Source organism: Dendrobates tinctorius, unplaced genomic scaffold (genome assembly GCF_039654945.1).
Source record: "Dendrobates tinctorius isolate UK_male_01 unplaced genomic scaffold, ASM3965494v1 ptg000035l, whole genome shotgun sequence".
Lineage (NCBI taxonomy): Eukaryota > Metazoa > Chordata > Amphibia > Anura > Dendrobatidae > Dendrobates > Dendrobates tinctorius.
The window spans coordinates 30,376,576-30,396,743 of NW_027361703.1; the positions used below are offsets into that span (position 1 = coordinate 30,376,576).

Sequence of the window (20,168 nt, forward strand, 5' to 3'; positions counted from 1 at the left end):
GCAAAATGCATAGAAATGACTGTGCAGCTTATTTTTAGTGGTTTTATAGTGAAAACCGCTAAAAAAACGCTGTGTGTGAACACAGCCTTAGGCTGCTGCATTTTTTATTTTTCACCATGATTGGCTGCGTTTTCACAGAGCACAAGTGGGGCCTCTTTACGTTAGAATTATTCCTAGTATTTTTGTTGCGGTTTTAGAGGAGAATCCAGACGTGGCGCCAAGTGCAGTGAGGAGGAGGACTCGGCTCTTCTGTGGAGGACTCGGTTCTTCTGTGGAGGACTCGGCTCTTCTGTGGAGGACTCGGCTCTTCTGTGGAGGACTCGGCTCTTCTGTGGAGCCTCCTCAGCTCTGCTGCGCGCCGTCGTCTGCCTTCTCCTGTGCCGCTGTCATCTGGCTGCCTGCGCCATCTAGCGGTGAGATGGCGGGAGCTCCGTGTCCTCGGCGCTCTGTCAGGATGGGTGCTCAGGAGAGGACGTTATCCATCCTGTGGAATCCCCGCAGCACCGCACACTGCGCCTGACTCCCGGATTTGTCTCCTCAGCTCGATAGATTCCGGCTATTGGACTTTTTGCAACTTCAGTGCAACTCTTCGGTGAGGCGGAGCCGCCCTGTCTTCTGGGGATCCATGTAGCGATCAGGTCGCATAGTTTCCTCTCCCCGCCGCACGGACGCTGCAGAATGCCGGCGCTCCGCTCCTAGGCGCCTGCCGCTCCGTAGCACGCACCTGTCCGGCGGGGACCGTGTGAGCTCCGGCAGTGCGGGGGAGGGGTTACCGTGCTGCTGAGACGGACTGACGCCCGGTGTGAGCAGAGACGTGCCGGTCCGGAGAGCCGCCCGGGATTGCGCCGACTTGTTGCTGCCGTGGCCCGTAGTCCCGTCCAGGTACGTGCTGGGGCCGGTCCCCCATAGTCCAGCGGTGCAGCACCTGGGCACGCCATGGTAGAAGCTGCCTCCCCGGCTGGCCATGGCACCCAGCGTTGGCGCTGCAGGAGTCAGTGATGCTGCATGTGTTGTGTGCCAGTGCCTGGCAGAGGCTGCATACCTGTGCCCTCCTGTGCCCCTTCCACATGGTAGCCAGCCCTGTGCATAGACTGAACGCTGCAGCTGTGACACATGTGGATGGAGATTGCTGCCCGCTCTGGTCTCGCACCCTATAAGAAGAACTTCTCATAAACAGAGAGCCTACTGTACCATCCGGAAAATCAGCCTACTCCACCACCATGGCAGCTGGGGTGGCAGCATGGCTCCCCTTCGCCAGGGCAGCGGCCATTGGCTGGATGCCAGTAGCTTCAGGCCGTATGCCGCCTCCACCTCGAGGAGAGAAAAGAAGGTCTCAGGACTCCTTAATTGTATTAAACGTCAGCGGTACCCGCTTCCAGACTTGGAGGAACACACTAGAGCGTTACCCAGATACTCTCCTCGGCAGCACGGAAAAAGACTTTTTCTTTAATCAGGATACCGGAGAATATTTCTTTGATCGGGACCCGGACATTTTCCGCAACATTCTCAACTTTTACCGTACAGGTAAACTTCACTACCCGCGCCACGAGTGTATCGCGGCGTACGATGAAGAACTGGCATTTTTTGGTATCATCCCGGAGATTGTCGGGGACTGCTGTTATGAGGAATATAAGGATCGGAGAAGGGAGAATGCTGAGAGATTACTGGACGATGCTGAAACCGATAGCACAATGGAGGGACCCCTGCCCCCCATGTCGGCAAGGCAGAAAATGTGGCGAGCGTTCGAGAACCCACACACCAGTACGCTTGCGTTAGTGTTCTACTATGTAACTGGCTTTTTCATTGCAGTGTCCGTCATCGCCAATGTGGTGGAGACGGTACCGTGTGGTACAATGCCGGGGTCCATGCGGGAGTTGCCCTGTGGTGAGCGCTACGTGGTGGCCTTTTTCTGTCTGGATACAGCGTGTGTCATGATTTTCACTGTGGAGTACTTGCTGCGGTTGGTGGCTGCGCCCAGTCGATACCGATTTGTACGAAGTGTAATGAGCATCATTGATGTGGTGGCCATCATGCCCTATTACATAGGTCTGGTCATGACAAACAACGAGGACGTGAGTGGGGCTTTTGTAACACTGAGGGTGTTCCGGGTTTTTCGGATCTTTAAGTTTTCCCGCCACTCACAAGGCCTGCGGATCTTGGGTTATACTCTTAAGAGCTGCGCCTCTGAATTGGGCTTTCTGCTATTCTCCCTTACTATGGCCATCATCATCTTTGCCACCGTAATGTTTTATGCGGAGAAGGGCTCCCTAAACAGCAAATTCACTAGTATACCCGCTGCGTTTTGGTACACCATTGTGACCATGACAACACTAGGGTAAGTTTTACGTTGTTGCTAAATACTTAACATTTCTGTCTCTTGTTGATGAATTTCTTCATATGCGTCATTGGCAAAGCATGTCACCTCTCATGACGCAATGTGCACACTCTCTGGTTGACTTTGCTCACGGTAGTATGATCCAAAAACCTTCATTTGTGCAGACCTGTCATTTGTAATAGTGTTCTTACATACATATATAGTCAGTAAAGAAGTGCAACAATCCTGCATGTGTACCTGAGCCTGTCTGAGGCTGCTGGGTATGAGCGGACGAGAAGGTGTAGTAGCATCATGAAGTAGGTCAAGATTTACTGTTTCATGTTCCCATAGACCAGAGCTGTAAATTTGTCATTGACTCCTACGGCTAATAGTAAAGTACATAGAGCTCAGACCTTGACCGTGAACTTCTAGAGGTTGCACTTGTTGACCGTACAGCATTAAAGACATGAATCCTGGAGAGAATTCCCAGCAGGTATAGACCTGAGAGGACTCTACCTTTACTTCTGGACACAATTCATGAGCTGATAATTATTTCCATACATCCCCTTGACTTGTAGGACTATAGATCATGTGTTGCCACATCTCTGTACGGTTTGTCGTTTTCTCCATCTCATGATAAATGATTTAGCAACATCTTGAATCTAGTGGTCCTACAGTTCGTGTCCACATAAAGGTAAATTTCCCGTTACACAGGGTTCACATAAGCATATATAGAAGAGAACCTAAGAAAAGAAGTTGTTTCTTTTGTGAGAATATGATGTTTTGTGATACTTTGGATATACAGGACTCTATTAGAGTATGGATGTAAGATGTTGTGTCATAGTGGTCCCAGAAAGTGACGATGTCCCGTTCATCAGTCACCTGAATAATGACTGTCCTCAGCCATGACGTTTGCATGTACAACATGTGACCACGAAGGCCAGAGATTAAGTCTGGTTTATCAGTCCCCAATCACTTCTGGTACCGCCACGGACCACGAGCAGAAGCGCTGGAGTGGCATTTGGATTTAAGGGTTAAGTAGTTCATGTTTGTTTATATGATAACATTCCCTACTTTAGGGCCAATGTTCTTTATCCTCAGAAAACCCCTTTTAAATATGCCTACGTGTCTCCATGGTTCAAGTCTGAAAACAAAGCTTATAAATTCTGATTCATCAGTCATGTGTTCCTCCTCAGACTTAACTTCAGATAGCTGTAGAAGGAATAGGATTTTCCAAGAAACTTTTATGGCATGTTAATCTTTAAGGATTTTCCCAATAAGACTCCTGATCCAAGTACTGAAATTACAAGGTGGCTCTTATTAGAGAGCAGTAGTCCCTTTCTATTGTGAGATGCTGGAACAGTTGTGTCAATGTGTTTTGACTATATCCATATTGTAAGATCATTTTAATGGAGCATGACTATGCACATGACGGCACTTCTCCCCAGAGAATGATGGCCAGGGCTCCTCTTCACTCAGCTGTTCTGTATTTTTCACTGAATTCTAGAGTAACTTTGAGCTCCTTGCATCCCATCTACCAAAAATAGGACCTCCGTCCTTCCCCTCTGTTAGCATCTCCGGGGTCCCAATGTTTCTGGACCAATCCCAATATTATGCCTGTATTTCTGCAGCTATTTCATACTGTTGATAGGATGCCTGTAATGTTCTTACAAATACCAAATATCTGCAGGTCCGAGAAGTCCTACAGAGACATTTCCAAAAATGTCTGTAAGTGCTCGGTGTTTTATAGGCGGCATACTTTGGGTTTCGTGTGCCTTTAACATATTGCATCCATCAGCTACTAAGATATTCTCAAGAAATATTTCACAACTCTCACATCAACTCAGTCAATTTCATGTTTCATTGTACAGGAATATGAAACCACTTCCCTGGTGAATAAGTTCCCTCATGCTAATCAAAGGGTATTTTGTCTTCATATAATTCCCTGACACCAGCTTGAAAGATTATTTTTGTGCATTTCAGATATGTGTTGTCAAGAGAACAGTCTCTATGTAGAGCTAAATCTAAATTATATAGGGATGCATAGGCATAGTATAAATACGTTCCTGAGAAAAACTAAGTACGCCCTCTTTGAATTCCATGGCTTGATGTATTGGAACTTACCGTAATTAAAAAAAAAAAATCTGGTCCATAGTTGATGTTAAAGTTAGGTAAGTACATCCACAAACAAATAATAATACATGACTAATCTTACTGTGATTATTTTCCAAAAACTAGTCCAAAATGCAGAAGCAGTATGTGACAAATTAAGTACACTCCATGAATCTTGTAGAACCACTTTTACCTGCATTAATTTGAAATACGGTAATCGCTTTCTGCATGACTTTATCACTAATGTCTTCTAAGGGCCAGGTGTTTTATTATATTCCAATATATAAAACCTAATTCAAAGAGGGGGTGCTTAGACTTTCTCATAACTGTATATTTAGAGAAGATAGAAAACACATTGTAAGTAGAGATGAGCAATTCGATTTTGTGCTGCACTGGTCCGGCGTCAAGCTTGGTTCTGTATATCAGCAAGTCTTCACTCCTGTACCTGGCATTCTTGGTCCAGCAACTTGAGTGCTTTAGGCAATTATTAGACTCTGTGTAGGATCAGAAGTCTATGCTGTCGGTGTAGAAGTGAAGATCAGTTGCAATGGAGGACCAGACACGACACTGGACCAGGGCAGCACAAATCAAATTGTTCATCATTAATTGTAAGTCATCTACAACGATCAATACTTAATGCAGCTTACATGGGGAAGCAAAATAATACAAAATCATGAAGGATAAGGACAACGTTGGTGACATTTCCTTACTTAAAAGCAAGTGTTTTTGTATAGTAAGCATTTTAAAAATTTTGAACCATTTAGCTTCTATACAGCCTCTATACATTACAGTACATAGCAAAGTGCAGAATAAAGCACTGTTCTTGAAGAGATCTGCATGGAGGAATGGTCCAACATATCACGAACAGTGTGTGCCTAACCTTGGTAAGACTTACAAAAACGTTTGACCTCTGTCTTTGCCAACAAAGGATATATAACTAAATATTGAGATGAACTTTTGTTAATGGCCAAATACTTATTTTCCACCATAATTTGCAAAATAAATGTTGCCAAATCTGACAAGGTGATTTTCTGGATTTGTTTTCTCATGTTTACTCTGAGTTGTGGTCTACCTATGATGTCAATTACAGGCTTCTTACATCTTTTTAAGTGGGAGAACTTGCACAGTTGGTGGCTGACTAAATACATTTTTCCCCACTGTATGAGGATTCTCTCTTGGATGTTGTGTGCTATGTACAGAATCCTTCAGCATGTAAGTGGATAATTTTTGAAAACCAGTCAACCAAGAATTTTGCTGACAATGTCTGACTTGTTGATCTGTTTTATATAAATGTCTATGAAGGGGGTTCCTTTTTTCAAGAAATTGAAATGACATCTTAAAGGGGTTGTCCACTAATAGGACAACCTCTTAAAGTAAATGTTCAGCACTGATCATATAATAAAGCCTATACTTGCCTCCCGTGCCAGCGCCATTTCCGTGGTGTCAAGTTAATTATATTCACCGCACACTCAAACAGACTTTATGCAAATAGGTGTTCATTTTATTACATGTGGGAGCCAAACAGGAATATAGCACACAGTGGAAGCGATATAAATAAAAGACGTTTTGGCTCAGCCCGAGCCTTTATCATATTATCGCTTATTCCAATATTGGAGGTTTGTAAAGGGTGCAGAAGGAGAGGAGAATCTCTCAAGAAGAAATACCAAGATAAATGGCTGATGTGTGCTGAGAGAAGGAAGCGCTGCCGCGCCTGTCAGAGGTGGTGTCGGCACTCGATTTCTCGGGCTGTGATTCAGTGTTGTGACACCGGTGCCCAATCAGTGCTGGCGTCACTGTCTCCGCCTTTGGACAAACTGAACATGAAGAGAAAACCAGGGATCAGCTGCAGCCCGGGCTTCCTCTTCATATTCAGTTTGTCCAAAGGCAGAGACAGTGACGCCAGCACTGATTGGGCACTGGGCATCATGTGTCATTCCACCGCATCACAGCCCCGGGACCACGAGTGCCGACATTGCTGGAGTAGGCATGTGAGGGGAGTATAGGCTTTATTATTTTATCGGGGCCGAACATTTAGCTGAGAAGGGGTTGGCCTAATAGTGGAAGACCTCTATAACGCTTTAGTGGTACTATTTACTTTTATAGACTACAGTGTTTTATCCATTCCTTTGGTTGTTAACAGATTAAAGTTGGTATAATAGTTGAAATCAAAACGATCAGCAGTCCAGGAAGAAGGAAATATTATCCTATTAGTGTTCTGGAGCATTAATATTGAAGCTTCTCAACCCGAGAGCCGTCAGTGAAATTATGGCCTCCTTTCTATAGGGATTACTGTGTTCAGCGTCTCTGTGATGTACAGGAAGGCATAGTTGAGTCTGAACAAAGGTAGAGAGTCATGGCGGTGTGTGCAGGAGGCTGATGTATTTTTGCCTGAGCATTTTTGCAATAGTGCTTCTGTAAAAATGTTGAATTGGTTGGATTCTACAGCCTCTCTGCAACACGGCATGTAGCAGAATCAATTAACAGTGAAATGTGTGTAAACGTTCTCAGAAGGCATGGTCTAGAACTCATATTTGTCTTCTCTCCAAGAATCTCTTTATCTCATTTATGACCAAACCAGTTTTTCATTGTTGTATGTCAGCCTAGTTTTACTGTGTTCTCTTGGATCCATATGTAAGGTGTTAGAATCCAGAAAATGGGTGACTCCAGGAACCACACAATGGGACAGCAAAGTGGTATGCACTGCTACAGGAGACAGAATATAGTCCAATACAGCACAAATGTTTTATGTCCACTTACTTAGAAGTATGTAGGGGCAGCTGTTGCAGTTATGAAAGGGGGTCTACGGTCTTCTGTATGATACTGGCCTGCAGGAAGATCTAAAGCGAAGTGTAAAATATGGAAACCTATTCTTAGAGTGATTAACATGTACAGAAAGATGTGTATTGTCTTCTGGCAACTTGGCAGTACAGAATGCATTTCTTTCACTAAATCAAGGCATGATGGATGCAATGTTACATTAGTTGTTATAAAGAAGTGAGAACAGAACTCAGATAACCATTGTATACAACTGTTTAATTCAAATAGCTTCAGTAATATATGAACAACATAAACGTATCTGATTAATGAACCTTTCTGTAGGCTCGCCTTAAAGCCTCACTAGACAGAGACTGAGGTCTGTATCCATACATCAAACCCCTATTGTATGCCATATACCTGCATTCTTCTTCTTCCTCTTTTCAGCACCTGTCTTCTCAGCTACTTCACCCAGGTGCTATTTTTTGTCTGTATCATGGGTAGATTGCTGTTGTGTGCAGGAAAATAATTGCTGACGACAGGTAATATCCCTATTACGTGTATATTCAGGCTTGTCACTGATAATTGGGTTGGAGTGACATATCATTCATAATGTATTTTATTATTACATTATGGATAAGGGGCTTGCATGGTGAGCTAGGACTACAATCGATATACAGACAGTCTTGCACACAACAGAAACCTTCAGCATAACCTGAAAATTTTTAGATGTCAGAATGTGCAGCTACATCGTTGACCAGATTAATTGAGATTTTTCAATAATTGTCCAAAAATGCACAATTACATTTTCCCGAGAAAAATGTTTCACAGTGAGACTTTCTGGGACATTTTCTATTTCTACACATTGTCATTCTTCTCTACAACAGCGATTTGCAGCATGAACAACAATATTGAGGGACATATTTACAGCAGCACACCACTAATGTATTATTGCTTATACAGTGCAGCATATATTCTTATTAAGAATAATGCAGAGGCACTTCTATATGCCTTGTGTCGCTGTGCCATTTCTGAGATGTCTGCCATTTGTATTCCTTCTTCCTTTAGTTTCCGTAATGCAAATTACTTTTCCAACGATGGGTCTGGCTTTGAATTTCTGTTGCTAATTAATAATGACAGTCATTGACATAGAACTGCTGTCCCCTTATGCGTTCTATAGTGTTAGGCCACAGATTCAAGACGTCGGGCAGTTTTCTTGGTCCAGGGTGGGCTAGAAGATGCTCCAAATTTATTAGGAGGTGTACATATTTTTATGAATGGGGCTCATCTGTCCATTCGGCAGCGTTCTCCAATCAGAGACTAGAGGGCATTTCAGGTATCACTTGCATCATCTCTTTGATCAATTTGTCAGCCATACTACCTACATCTTTTCTATCCTCATATTCTCTTTTATCACTGTAGTTATTTCTGCTTCTATGATGGTAGCTTCCAGATCGTTCATTGCTTGGGCTTCTGCCAGATCTGGATTTTTCAGGCATATGGCCCTTCTCTATTCTTTCCTCCAGTTGCAGACCTCGGTGGTCTTCCTGTGTTCTGTGATGCTCCTGCTCTTCTTTCTGATCATTGGACCTCTGGAAATCTTTAGGGTGTGTGCAGACGCTGTGGAATCCGCCGCGGATTAATCCGCACGGATTTTGCAAAAACCGCAGGTCAAAAGACCTGCGGATTATCTGCGGTTTTGCCTGCGGTTTGGTCCTGCGGATTCACCATCTCCACAATGGTGGAGATAGGAACCCGCTGCGGATTCCGCAGAAAGAATTGACATGTCACTTTCTGCGGTTTCAAAACCGCAGCAAATCCGTTCGGATTTTTCCGCAACGTCTACACAGCGTTTTTTTGTTACCATTCATTTGAATGGTACTGTACACCGCATCTAAAACTGCTGCGGGAACGCAGCGGAATCCGCAGCGTGTGCACATACCCTCACTGTTTCTGCAGCTAGTGGACAGCTCTTCTGAAATTTTGCTTCTTCTCGACTGAGATTTATCTTCACTGTCACTACTGCCATCTCCAGAGTCTTTGGAGGACTTCTTACCCTTGGACTTTTTCCTACGTTTCTTCTCCTCGCTGCTAGATTCACTTTCACTGCTAGAAGAAGAGTCACTGGAGGAGCTACTGCTGCTACTTTTGCTTTTTTTTGTGCTTCCGTTTGCTTTTTTTCTTCTGTGTCTTCTTTTTCTTGTCTTTTTCTTTTCTTTCTTTCCAAGTCGATCTAGCTTTCTCAAAAGCTTTTGCTTTGTAGATAAGGATTTTAAAAACTCCACTTCTGGGTCATCTTTTTCGACTTCACTTACAACATATCCCTGTGATAGATCATTTACGGTCAGGTTTCTTCCCAGTACATTTTGTTTCAGTGCAAACCCACTGTTTCTCATCTCCGCTATTAACTCCGAGGGGTGAATTGATGGCCCTGATCTGTCTGCAGTGACTGACCTTGCGTTTATTCCTGATAGACCAAATGGACATTCTCTGTCGGTGTTGACGTGACCCCACTTATGACATTTAATTAAGGTTGATCTCTGATATTCATATCATCTTTGGCGTACTTTTTCTGAGGTGTCATCTCCACCGGTGCCGCTTAGTGACCATGGGGAAATCGTTTGCTAACTTCATATGTAAGAATGATTTCCATCCTGCCTCCATGTCCAACATAAAGAAGGTATGGATGGATGAGCAGAAAAATATCATATGATAAGAAAAAGCAGGAAGATTCAATGCAACAATACGTAAAAGAACAAGAGTCTTAGAACAACCGATTACTGCTGGGTGATGAAAAGGTGTAAAATGGACTCAACTTTATGTATGAAGCCCCACCAGGAGCTGAGAAAGAATCAAAAGAAAAAGTTTCGAGTGACAGAAGATGGCTCCTCGGGAAAAGTACGCCAAAGATGATATGAATATCAGAGATCAACCTTTCGGTATTCAGGTTCGCAATGTGAGGTGCATTAAAGGTCATAAGTGGGGTCATCTCAACACTGACAGAGAATATCCATTGGGAATAAACGATGAGAGACACCAGACCCAATAATGCAGATGAGCTGAAGGCTGCTATCAAAGAAACTTGGGCTTCCATAACACCTCAGCAGTGCCACAGGCTGATCGCCTCCATGCCACGCCGCATTGATGCAGTAATTGATGCCAACGAGGCCCCGACCAAGTATTGAGTGCATTTACTGAACATACATTTCAGTAGGCCAACATTTCTGATCTTAAAGGGAGTCTGTCACCCCTTTTTTTCGACTTAGTTTCCGGCACCGACATCAGGGGCTTATCTACAGCATTCTGTAATGCTGTAGATAAACCCCCGATGTAACCTGAAAGATAAGAAAAATACGTTAGATTATACTCACCCGGGGGGGCGGTCCGGTCCGGCGCCTCCCTTCTTCATAAGATGCAGTCCTCTTCTTTCCTTCCCGTCATGGCTGCGCCTGTGCACTGCAGTATTCTGCTCTGCCCTCAACAGGGCAGAGCCGTGCACCTGCGCCGGAGCTACGACAGGAAGGAAAGATGAGGACGGCCTCGTATGAAGATGGGAGGCGCTGGACTGGACCGCCCCCCCGGGTGAGTATAATCTATCGTGTTTTTCTTATCTTTCAGGTTACATCGGGGACTTAGCTACAGCATTACAGAATGCTGTAGACAAGCCCCTGATGTCGGTGCCGACAGTTAATAGTCGAAAAAAGGGTGACAGATTCCCTTTTAAAATCATTTTTTCAAGCTGGTGTTACTGTAAAGTATTTTAATTTACTGAGATAATGACTTTTGGGTTTTCATTGGCTGTAGGCCACAATCATCAACATTAACAGAAATAAACACTTGAAATACATCACTCTGTTTGTAATGACTCTATATAATATATGATTTTCAGTTTATACTGTCTGCAGGCTTGTTCTGCATAGTAACAAATGGACAAATGTTGGAAGCCAATGTGCGTAGAAAATTGCTAGCGATGCCTGACTTTTTGACCTGTTTCGATTAATGACTATGCAGTCCCTTTTGCAAGCCACTAAAATGTCAAGTTGATTCTTGAGTGGTATCATTGGCTTCCAGAGGCTACAGGGTTTTATTCATTCCAGTGGGTGTTCACAGAATGAAACTGATATAACGGAACACATCACACTGTCAGCAATATACGTTTTCTGGTGCAGTAAATTCTGCCCTTGTCAATCACAGAGTAGCCTCCTTTATGCTGGACCCCAGTGCACATTATTATGGGTGAATAGGCTTGCTGAAAAAGTAATGGAAACTTGACATGTCCTATTAGAAGTTCATATATTCCACTGGTCACTCCTGCTGTCCTAAGTGCTATGGACAGTTATTAACAAAGCCTTATTGTATTGACTGCACAAATAAATACAGTGAATTGCTTACTATGACAGTGATGTCCCTTCTCTAATATTTATGGACCTGATGTTTCTTTAAAAAAACAACTGTGTATCATTAAGATAATAAGTAGATGTGCACCCACCGTGCGTATATATTCTATAGGATTTCTAATATTTGATTGCACTTTTCCGTAATGTCATGACTTTACACCTGTCACATATGCTAATTGGGCTCAAGTAATTAGGTAATGAACATGAGCATGTTTTGTGTGAGTGCATCACAGATTGCACTGAAGTAATCACAGTAACTGTCCACGGTACTGAAACTGAACAGTGTACTGTAATTTACAGCCCTTGTAACGATCATTTACTGCAAACATTATATCTGTTTTCTACATGATTTAGGTGTCTAAACCAATGTGCCTAAAACCTACTGATAACGTCAATTCTGGGTAGTACAAACGTGAGACACAAAGACCACTCTCTTATATAAAGCTTTATTGAATGTCTTCATGTCATCATATTTTTGTTATTGTGTAGAAGATCTAGCATAAACGGTAAGTTAAAGGGTTTCCTTAACTTCTAAAATGTTTTGGCAGAGGGCTATACTAGCTGCTTTAGTTCTCCATCCTTCCGTAACGGAGGTCTCAGAGTTGCCAACTTGACTTTTTATTTTTTCTGGACAGCTTATCAAATAATCATGGACAAACAGGTTTGTTTACTTCCAGATTGGAAAATCATGATAAATCATTATGATTATAAGTTTGATATATGTCTACAGACCATAATTCTCTAATGAAGCACTGTAACCTGTAAAGTGATGATGATTACAGTCAAAATCTGCGTAGTTTTTTTCAGCTTAAAACAAAAATCACCGACGCTTTTAATCTCTTTTTGCGAACAGCGCAAAAAAGTGCCCCATATTTATGGATTGCCCTGGAATTTCTGGATGGTTGACAATCCAAGGTGGTCAATGCAGGCTTAGCTATTAGGGTCCACCCTGATCGCTAAGGTCTGTGAATGAGGAATTGGATGTTTTCAATTCTGTTCTTGGGATCAAAACAGTTAGAGCAGCCTCCATTGTAGTATTGGGAAATAAAAGCCTCTGAACTCCGGTAATGGTCCTAAATAATTAATGTTTTGTTGTGACACAAAAGGCCCCTTTAAATACCCTTTTTATCAAACAGTTTTTAATTTATTCATTTATTCTTTAGAGTGGTTATCCCGCTTAGAATAGGTAATATGTGCATGACCACTGGTAACCTGATGGCTGGGACCCCCAGCGATATTGAGAATGGAGATGTTCCAAGTAGTCATACATTTATCACCTATTCTGTGGATCCAATCCAATTACAAATGTACCCTTAAATGAAGATTTAGAATGGCTTTTATAGTTTCTCAGTTGTTTTGATATATATAAAGTGTTTTTTTTTGCATGTAATAGGTGATGTTTTGGATCAAGAGGACTTTGGTCACAGTTTGTGTTGCCATGGTAGTTAGTGTTTATTAAGTTTCAGTTTTTGTTATCAGCATGTGTCAGGAGTACAGCATTAGGGTTCGTGTCTGTAAATTCAAGAGATGAAATGTCCACATTGAAGCAAGGTGGGTCGCCCTCCCAGGGCTGTGGGTTACTCAGTACCGGGCAGGCCTCTCAGAGGGGATTGTCACAGGAGTGGTGACCCGGTCCGTGGCCCTGGGCGCCCATGTAAAAGGGATTGAGTTGGGAATAAAGTTTATAAGTGATTCGTGCTGCCACCTGTGGTGTTCGGCAAGGTAGGTGTTAAGCCGACGCTGCAGACAGATCCTCTGGGACAGATGGTGTAGTGCAGCAATGATGTTGTAGCCCTCCACAGGTAGGGATGTTGGTCCCAGGGCAGTGTAGCGGAATGTTTAGGAAGAGGGTGCAGTGTTTGGCACAGAGATGTAGCAGTGCTGAGGATGTTGCAGGAAGGAGGCAAGGACACAACGGGGTGCAGTTTCTTTACCTTTACATGGCAAACGCAGTCCAGGGTCCTGGTTACAGATGGCACAGGAGCAGGCTAGCCTGGAAGCAACTTAGGGATCTCTCTATCAGATGGGTTGTGTAGTCTCCTCTCTAGCGCAGGCTTGAGGTACATCCAGTACTGTGTTACACTGAAGTTCCTCCTTCTTATCTTCTCTTAGAACTACCTCGTATGGCAGACAGTTGTAGCCCTCTATCTCTCTTGGCTCACCCGTCGCTGTTGTGCCTCCAGGTCTTAGTTGGGAATAGAGCATTTACAGCTTCCTATTCCTCTGGTTTCTGTTGCAGAACCTTCAGTATCCATACAACCATGGAGACCAGGCTCCAGATCATGCGCTATCACTGGGAGGGAGCTCTCTATCAGCTCAACCTCCAGCTTCTCTCCACATGTCCACACTCTTTGCCCTCCTCACACTAACTGACTCACTCCTTCCTGGCCCCCAGAGACAGCTCCTCCCCTCAGTTCTGGGTTCAGAGCTCCCTCTGCTGACCTGGAGTGGGAACTGTGTTGCATGCAGTGATTAACTGTTAGAGAGACCCTTCATTGCCTCCAAGCCTGCCATCACCCTCCCTGGAGGAAGGCAATGCCACTGTGGCGACCATACTCCTGGGGGCGCCACATTCCCCCTAGTGAAAGTCAGTACTCCTGGACTCAAAAGGAAAACATGAAAAACATATAAACATGTAAACAATAGGAAGGTTACAAGATTTAAGAAAAATGAAAAATTTACAAAAGCCAAAGGCTCCAAAAACAGTCCTGTGATGATAAATCCATGCATCAACGTCCATGGTCTTTTCCTGGGCAAATGGTGAACTATGTACAAGTTGGTTTTGACCACACAAGTCCTGTGGTCCAATGTCCATCAAAACATGAAACAAGAACTTCAAAAAGGCTTCTTACAGAGTCTCTGTAGGCACAAAGCTTTTAGAATAGTTACATATATACACAATTTCAACATTCACATAAACTTGTCTATACTTGATATCTAATGGGCGGTATACCTTGTGTAGTACGGGTAGACCTGCGTAACTCTGGTGTGGGTAAACTGGGTAGTATTCTCCTATGGACTCTTAGTCTCGCCATGGGCATGACAGATTCACCACTGGCAGGGTGAGGGTTCTCTGGCTCCACTGCTGGCATGGCATCTGCTACCTGAACTTCCTGATTTTCAGAGTTCTCATGAGTCACTTCTTGTACTACCAGTTGGGTAAATGTCAACACTGGCACCACTATGGCATCATTTACTTTTGTCCAATTGGCAGGGAATTCTCCAAGTATAGTGCTGACCTTTTCTTCTTCTATGGGTTGGATGTTATTTTGTTCTTTCATTCTTTCTCTTAACTGGTCAGGGCATAATTTCAAATGATCCCTTGATACTGCTGCTGAGGTTTCTCCTCCATCTTTACTAATAAGGCACACTGTTGTGAGCTCATTTTCGGGTTTGCCTCTGGTTTCTGGTGAGGGTTATGGAGCTGGCTGTGCTGACAGAGGAGTAGTGAGTTCTCTATCTGGACTCCCTCTGTTGGTGAAGGGAGGTAATGAAGCTGATCTAAATGGCAGAGACCGGCCACCTGAGGAAGAGGACTGCGATTGGACATCATGAGTTTCTGATTGGATTTAAGGCAGCCGACTCCCTAGTTTCTTGCTGGTGATTTTTCCTGACTGTGGCTCCTGGTTTCCAGTTTGGTTCCTGCCTTCCTAAAGCTAAGTTTTCTCTGCTATTGTTCATATGAGTTTTTGTTTGGTTTACTTAGTTTTTGTGTTCAGCCAGCCCTGGCTGGGACTGGGCTGAATCCCCATTTTTGTCTCTGATCAGTTGATTTTTTTTTGCTCTGTCTTCAGAATATACCTGAGTGCTGATATAGTGATTTGAAGTCTAGCGACTTCAGGGCCTTTTTCTATCAGACGTATTGGACATTCTTTTTGGCAGGGTTTTTTGCGTGATTGCAGACAGCAGCTTTTCTTTCCTGTCCTTTCTAGTTAGCGAGGGCCCCATTGTTTGCTCAGCCTATCTTTCTACCTGTGTCTGTGTTTTCATTTTGTTTCACCGACAATACATGTTGGGGGCTGTCTATTGCTTTGGGGTCTGCTCTGGGGCAGTTTAGATTTTCCCTTTCTTTAGGCTTATTTAGTTCTCCGGCCGTGACGAGGTGTCTAGGACCACCATAGGCACGCTCCACGGCTACTGCTAATTGTTGTGGATAGGATCAGGGGTCTGCAATCTGCTAGTTACCAACCTCTCTGGTTTTCTGGGCTTAGCTTGCTTTTTGTTTTTTCCTCCTCGGTGACTCATTCATATCAGCACACCTTGGTATTGTCAAAATTTGAGGGTAGAATGGTGTAGGGTTCAGCTTCCCATTGGTCATCTAATTTATGCAGTCTTCTTTTCCTCTTGAGGACTTGTTCTCCTGGTGACAAGGGAACTGCAGGTGCATTTTGGTTGTAGTTCCTCTATTGTTTTTGTCTTGCTTGAGCTAGACTCTTTTCCACACACTCTTGTACTCTTCTGTACTGTTTCTGCCTCTCTGTATCCCAGTCAGCATCTGGTGATGTCACTTCAGGTGTCAGGACTCCCATATCCAAATCAATAGGCAGTTTACCAGGCCTCGCTCTCATTAGGTAGGCTGGAGTGCAGTTGGTGGAATTCACAGGAATGTGGTTGTAGAGGTCTACCAGATTTGGCAACTTTTCTGGTCACAAATTCCTTTCTTCTAAAGGCAAGGTCTTCAGCAGGTTGATCACCACCTGTTTCATCTTTTCACACATGCCATTGGTCTGTGGATGGTACGGTGTTGTCCTGATCTTCTTGCAACCGTACAAGTTACAGAATTCCTGGAACACTTCTGCCTCAAAAGCTGGACCTTGATCTGTAAGCACTCGCTCAGGATATCCATGTGGTCTACAGAAGTGCTGTTGAAAGGCTCTGGCTGCTGTACTGGCTGTTTGATCTTTGACAGGCACAACTACCAGGAATCTTGAGTAGTGGTCCACGATGGTAAGAGCATAGATGTAGCCTGAGCGGCTTGGGACCAGCTTCACATGGTCTAGGGTGACCAACTCAAGTGGCTGTTTGGTTATTATTGGCTGTAGCGCTCTCTGGCTGTTTCGATCCTTTCTGTGCAGGTTACATTGTCCACACTCTCGGCTCCACTTTTCAATGGCTTTCCTCGTACCAGCCCAGTAGAATCTCTCCCGGAGCAAGGCTTCCAACTTCTTCCATCCAAAGTGGCCAGCTCCATTGTGGTATGCTTTCAGGACCATTGATGCCTCTCTCTTTGGGACTACCACCTGCCAGACCTACTCATGAGTGCGGGCATTGATACTCCTCTGACACAGCTTTCCTTCATAGATGAACAGCTGGCCTCTCTCCTTCCACAACTGCTGAGTTTCTTCAGGGGCATCCGGTTTTGGGCGTGAGTCAGCTTGTGACAGTAGCTCCTTCACCATGTGGACTGCAGGGTCACTATCCTGCGTTTCTGCCCAATCGTGATGGGGCAATGGATTTAGGGTGACCGCTTTCAAGCCAGACCGCCTGTTTATCACTCCTTGAGCACGTTGGGCCGCAATTGGCTGGTGGAAGGGAGGTAACTCTATTTCTTCAAGAGCCTCAGGGTCTTCTCCTGCATCTGGCAGATTAGGCATTCTGGACAGCGCATCAGCATTGGCATTCTTATTCCCTGCTCGGTACTTGATGGTAAACTCATAGTTAGACAGCCGAGCCATCCATCACTGCTCCAGTGCACCTAGTTTTGCAGTTTCCAAGGGAGTCAACGGGTTGATGTCCGTGAAGATGGTAAACTTGGCTGAAGCTAGGTAATGCTTGAATCTTTCAGTCACAGCCCGGACTATGGCGAGGAACTCCAGCTTGAAGGAACTGTAGTTGTCAGGGTTCCTTTCAGTGGGATGAAGCTTCCTGCTGGCGTAGGAGATCACCCTTTCTTTGCCATTCTGTACCTGTGACAGTACTGCTCCAAGTCCCACGTTGCTGGCATCAGTATACAACACAAATGGTTTGTCATAATCTGGGTAGGCCAGAACTTCATCCCCTGTGAGAGCCATCTTCAGTCGAGTGAAGGATCTCTCCAACTCCTCAGTCCATTCAAAGGTGGAAATTTTCTGTTTGGCCTTCTTGGACTGCCCCACCAGAAGGTTTTGCATAGGAGTGGCTATTTCAGTGAAGCCCTTGATGAACCTTCGGTAGTAGCCTACCAACCCAAGAAATTGGCGTACCTCATCGAGGTTGCTGGGCTTCGGCCAGTCCCGGATGACTGTGACCTTGTCAGGATCTGGTGCCACAACTTCTGCACTCACTACATGACCAAGGTACTGTACCTTGGGCTTTAGGAGGTGGCATTTGGAAGGCTTCACCTTCAGGCCAAAGTTGGACAAGGCTTCAAACACCTCAGCCAGGTGCTTCAGATGGTCTTCATAAGTCTTGGAGAAAGCAATGACATCATCAAGGTACAACAGTACCGTCTCGAAGTTCTTGTGTCCCAGGCAGCACTCCATCAGCCGTTGAAATGTTCCTGGGGCGGTGCAGAGCCTGAATGGCATATAGTTGAACTCACAGAGACCCATTGGGGTGGTAAATACTGTTTTCTCCTTGTCTGCCTCTGCCACGGGAACCTGCCAATACCCACTAGTGCGATCTAAGGTGGAAAAATAGCAGTTTTAAGTGCAGCTAATGACTCCTCAATTCTGGGTAATGGGTAGGCATCCTTATGTGTAATGCTGTTAATTTTTCTGTAATCAACACACATTCTCATGGTACCATCCTTTTTCTTTACAAAAACTATTGGAGCTGCCCAGGGGCTACAACTGTCTCTGATAACCCCTGCTTCCTTCATCTCTCTCAACATACCTTTGGCACATTGGTATTGTGTTGGGGGTATAGGCCGGTACCTTTCTTTTATGGATGGATGATCTCTAGTGGGGATATGATGTTGAACCCCTTTTGCCTTCCCAAAATCTAGAGGGTGTTTGCTGAATACCCGCTCATACTCCTGGGTCACTCTGTAAACCCCATTCTTTTGGTATGAAGGGGTGGAGTCAGTTCCCACCTGCAGTTGCTGACACCACTCCTCCCGCTGCTTTACAGAGCCATTGTCCTCCACCTGGTCGGATGAGACCAAGGGCTCTGCTGTCTGCATTGCATTGTTACTGACAGTGAGCAGCTTAGCAACTGTGGCATACCAAGGTATTGTGGCCTCCTCCTCCCCACAATTCAAAAGGCGTACAGGTATTCTCCCTTTACGGACATCAACTACCCCTCTGGCTGTCAGGACAGTGGGCCTGCTATCAGAGTACACTGGTTCTACCATTGCCTGGTAATCTTTTCCTCTGAGGCCTATGGCTGCCCGACACCAAATCAGCATTTCACATCTGGGGGGTATTGCAATGGGGAAAGCATCACTCACTCTGACACTGCCAATTTCTCCGCCAGAGAGTTCTACCTGCTGTCTTTGCATCAGGGCCTTGATCTCCTTCTGCAGGACTCGTTGTTCACTGGAACCAGCAGTCTCAGCCACCTGTTGCAACAAGACAATAACCTCGGAAAGACAATTTTCATTTACATTTGTACCAAGTGTCATCATGGGATTACATTCTTGTCGATCAATATCCACAACTATCAGACCTTAAGATTTTAACTCCACCCTCCCCACTTTAACAGTAACTTCTTTACATCCCACTTGTGGTAAAGACTGACCATTACTGGCAACTACTGTTAGTTCATCACTTGGGCCACGAGTGAGTTCAGAGTCAGCCCAATACTGCTTGTAGAGGATATAGGGCATAGTGGTCACCTGGGAGCCAGTGTCCAGCAAAGCATTCATGGGGATGCCATCAATCATCACTGGAAGGATCGGTCTCCCTCCAACATACTTGGCTCGCCAGTTCCTTGGGCCTTGTGGTCCTACTCCTGGGGGTTGGCCCTCTGCCCCAGGGGTTAAGCGTTTAAAGGACAGAATCTTGCGAGGTGGCCTGCCTTGTGGCAGTGACAACAGATGGGACGTCCGTTCTGGTCATAGCGATCGTTGTTCCTCCCTCGGAGTGGCGGGGTTCTCCTCTTCCGGAGCCACGGGACATCCTCTGGACTGGAAGCAAGCTGGATCTTCTCCTTGGAGGACACCTGCAGGGACTGTACGGTTTTAGTAAGTGCAGCCATACCTTTGGTCAACTCCTGGACCTGAAGACGCAGCTCTTCTGTAGGATCTTTATCCAGAGTCTGTGCATCAGCCTCCACAGGGATGGAAGGGCAAGATGTTGCTTCCTGGTGGTAGGTGATCACTGGGCGCCTAGGGGGCGCTGGACGGCTGACAGTTGGTTTATGCAGCACCCGGATAGTCCTGTCCTTGAAGTCTGCAAAATCCAGGTCAGGGTTCTTGCAGGGCTATAATGCGCAGCTGTGCTCTGTGGGTACTGGATAGGAGTCCTTCAATAAACTGCTTCTTTAACAGTCTGTCTCCGTCCTGCACACTGTCTGGATCCATCTGCTTTATGGCTTGCAGTGCCTCCTGCAGGTTAAGAGCATAGTCCCGTATACTGTCCTGCTGTCATGTCCGCCATGTCTGCCTTGTCTGTTTTGCCTCAAGAACCCCTGGAGCGGTGTCCACGTGCATCTCGTGTCTGCTATCCTGC

General features: G+C 45.0%; 1 protein-coding gene and 1 pseudogene across 2 annotated transcripts in view; one reads left to right on the plus strand and one right to left on the minus strand.

Moving 5' to 3' along the window:
• Positions 1-290: 290 nt before the first annotated feature.
• Positions 291-20,168, plus strand: part of KCND2 (potassium voltage-gated channel subfamily D member 2) — an 802,199-nt gene continuing 782,321 nt past the window's right edge. For both annotated transcript variants that reach the window (XM_073573367.1, XM_073573368.1), the window contains exon 1: positions 291-2,335. In XM_073573367.1, the coding sequence (XP_073429468.1) occupies positions 1,221-2,335 (1,115 nt within the window). In that variant the 5' untranslated portion in view covers positions 291-1,220. The remainder of the gene's footprint in view (positions 2,336-20,168) is intronic.
• On the minus strand, positions 8,494-9,764 carry LOC141087804 (uncharacterized; annotated as a pseudogene).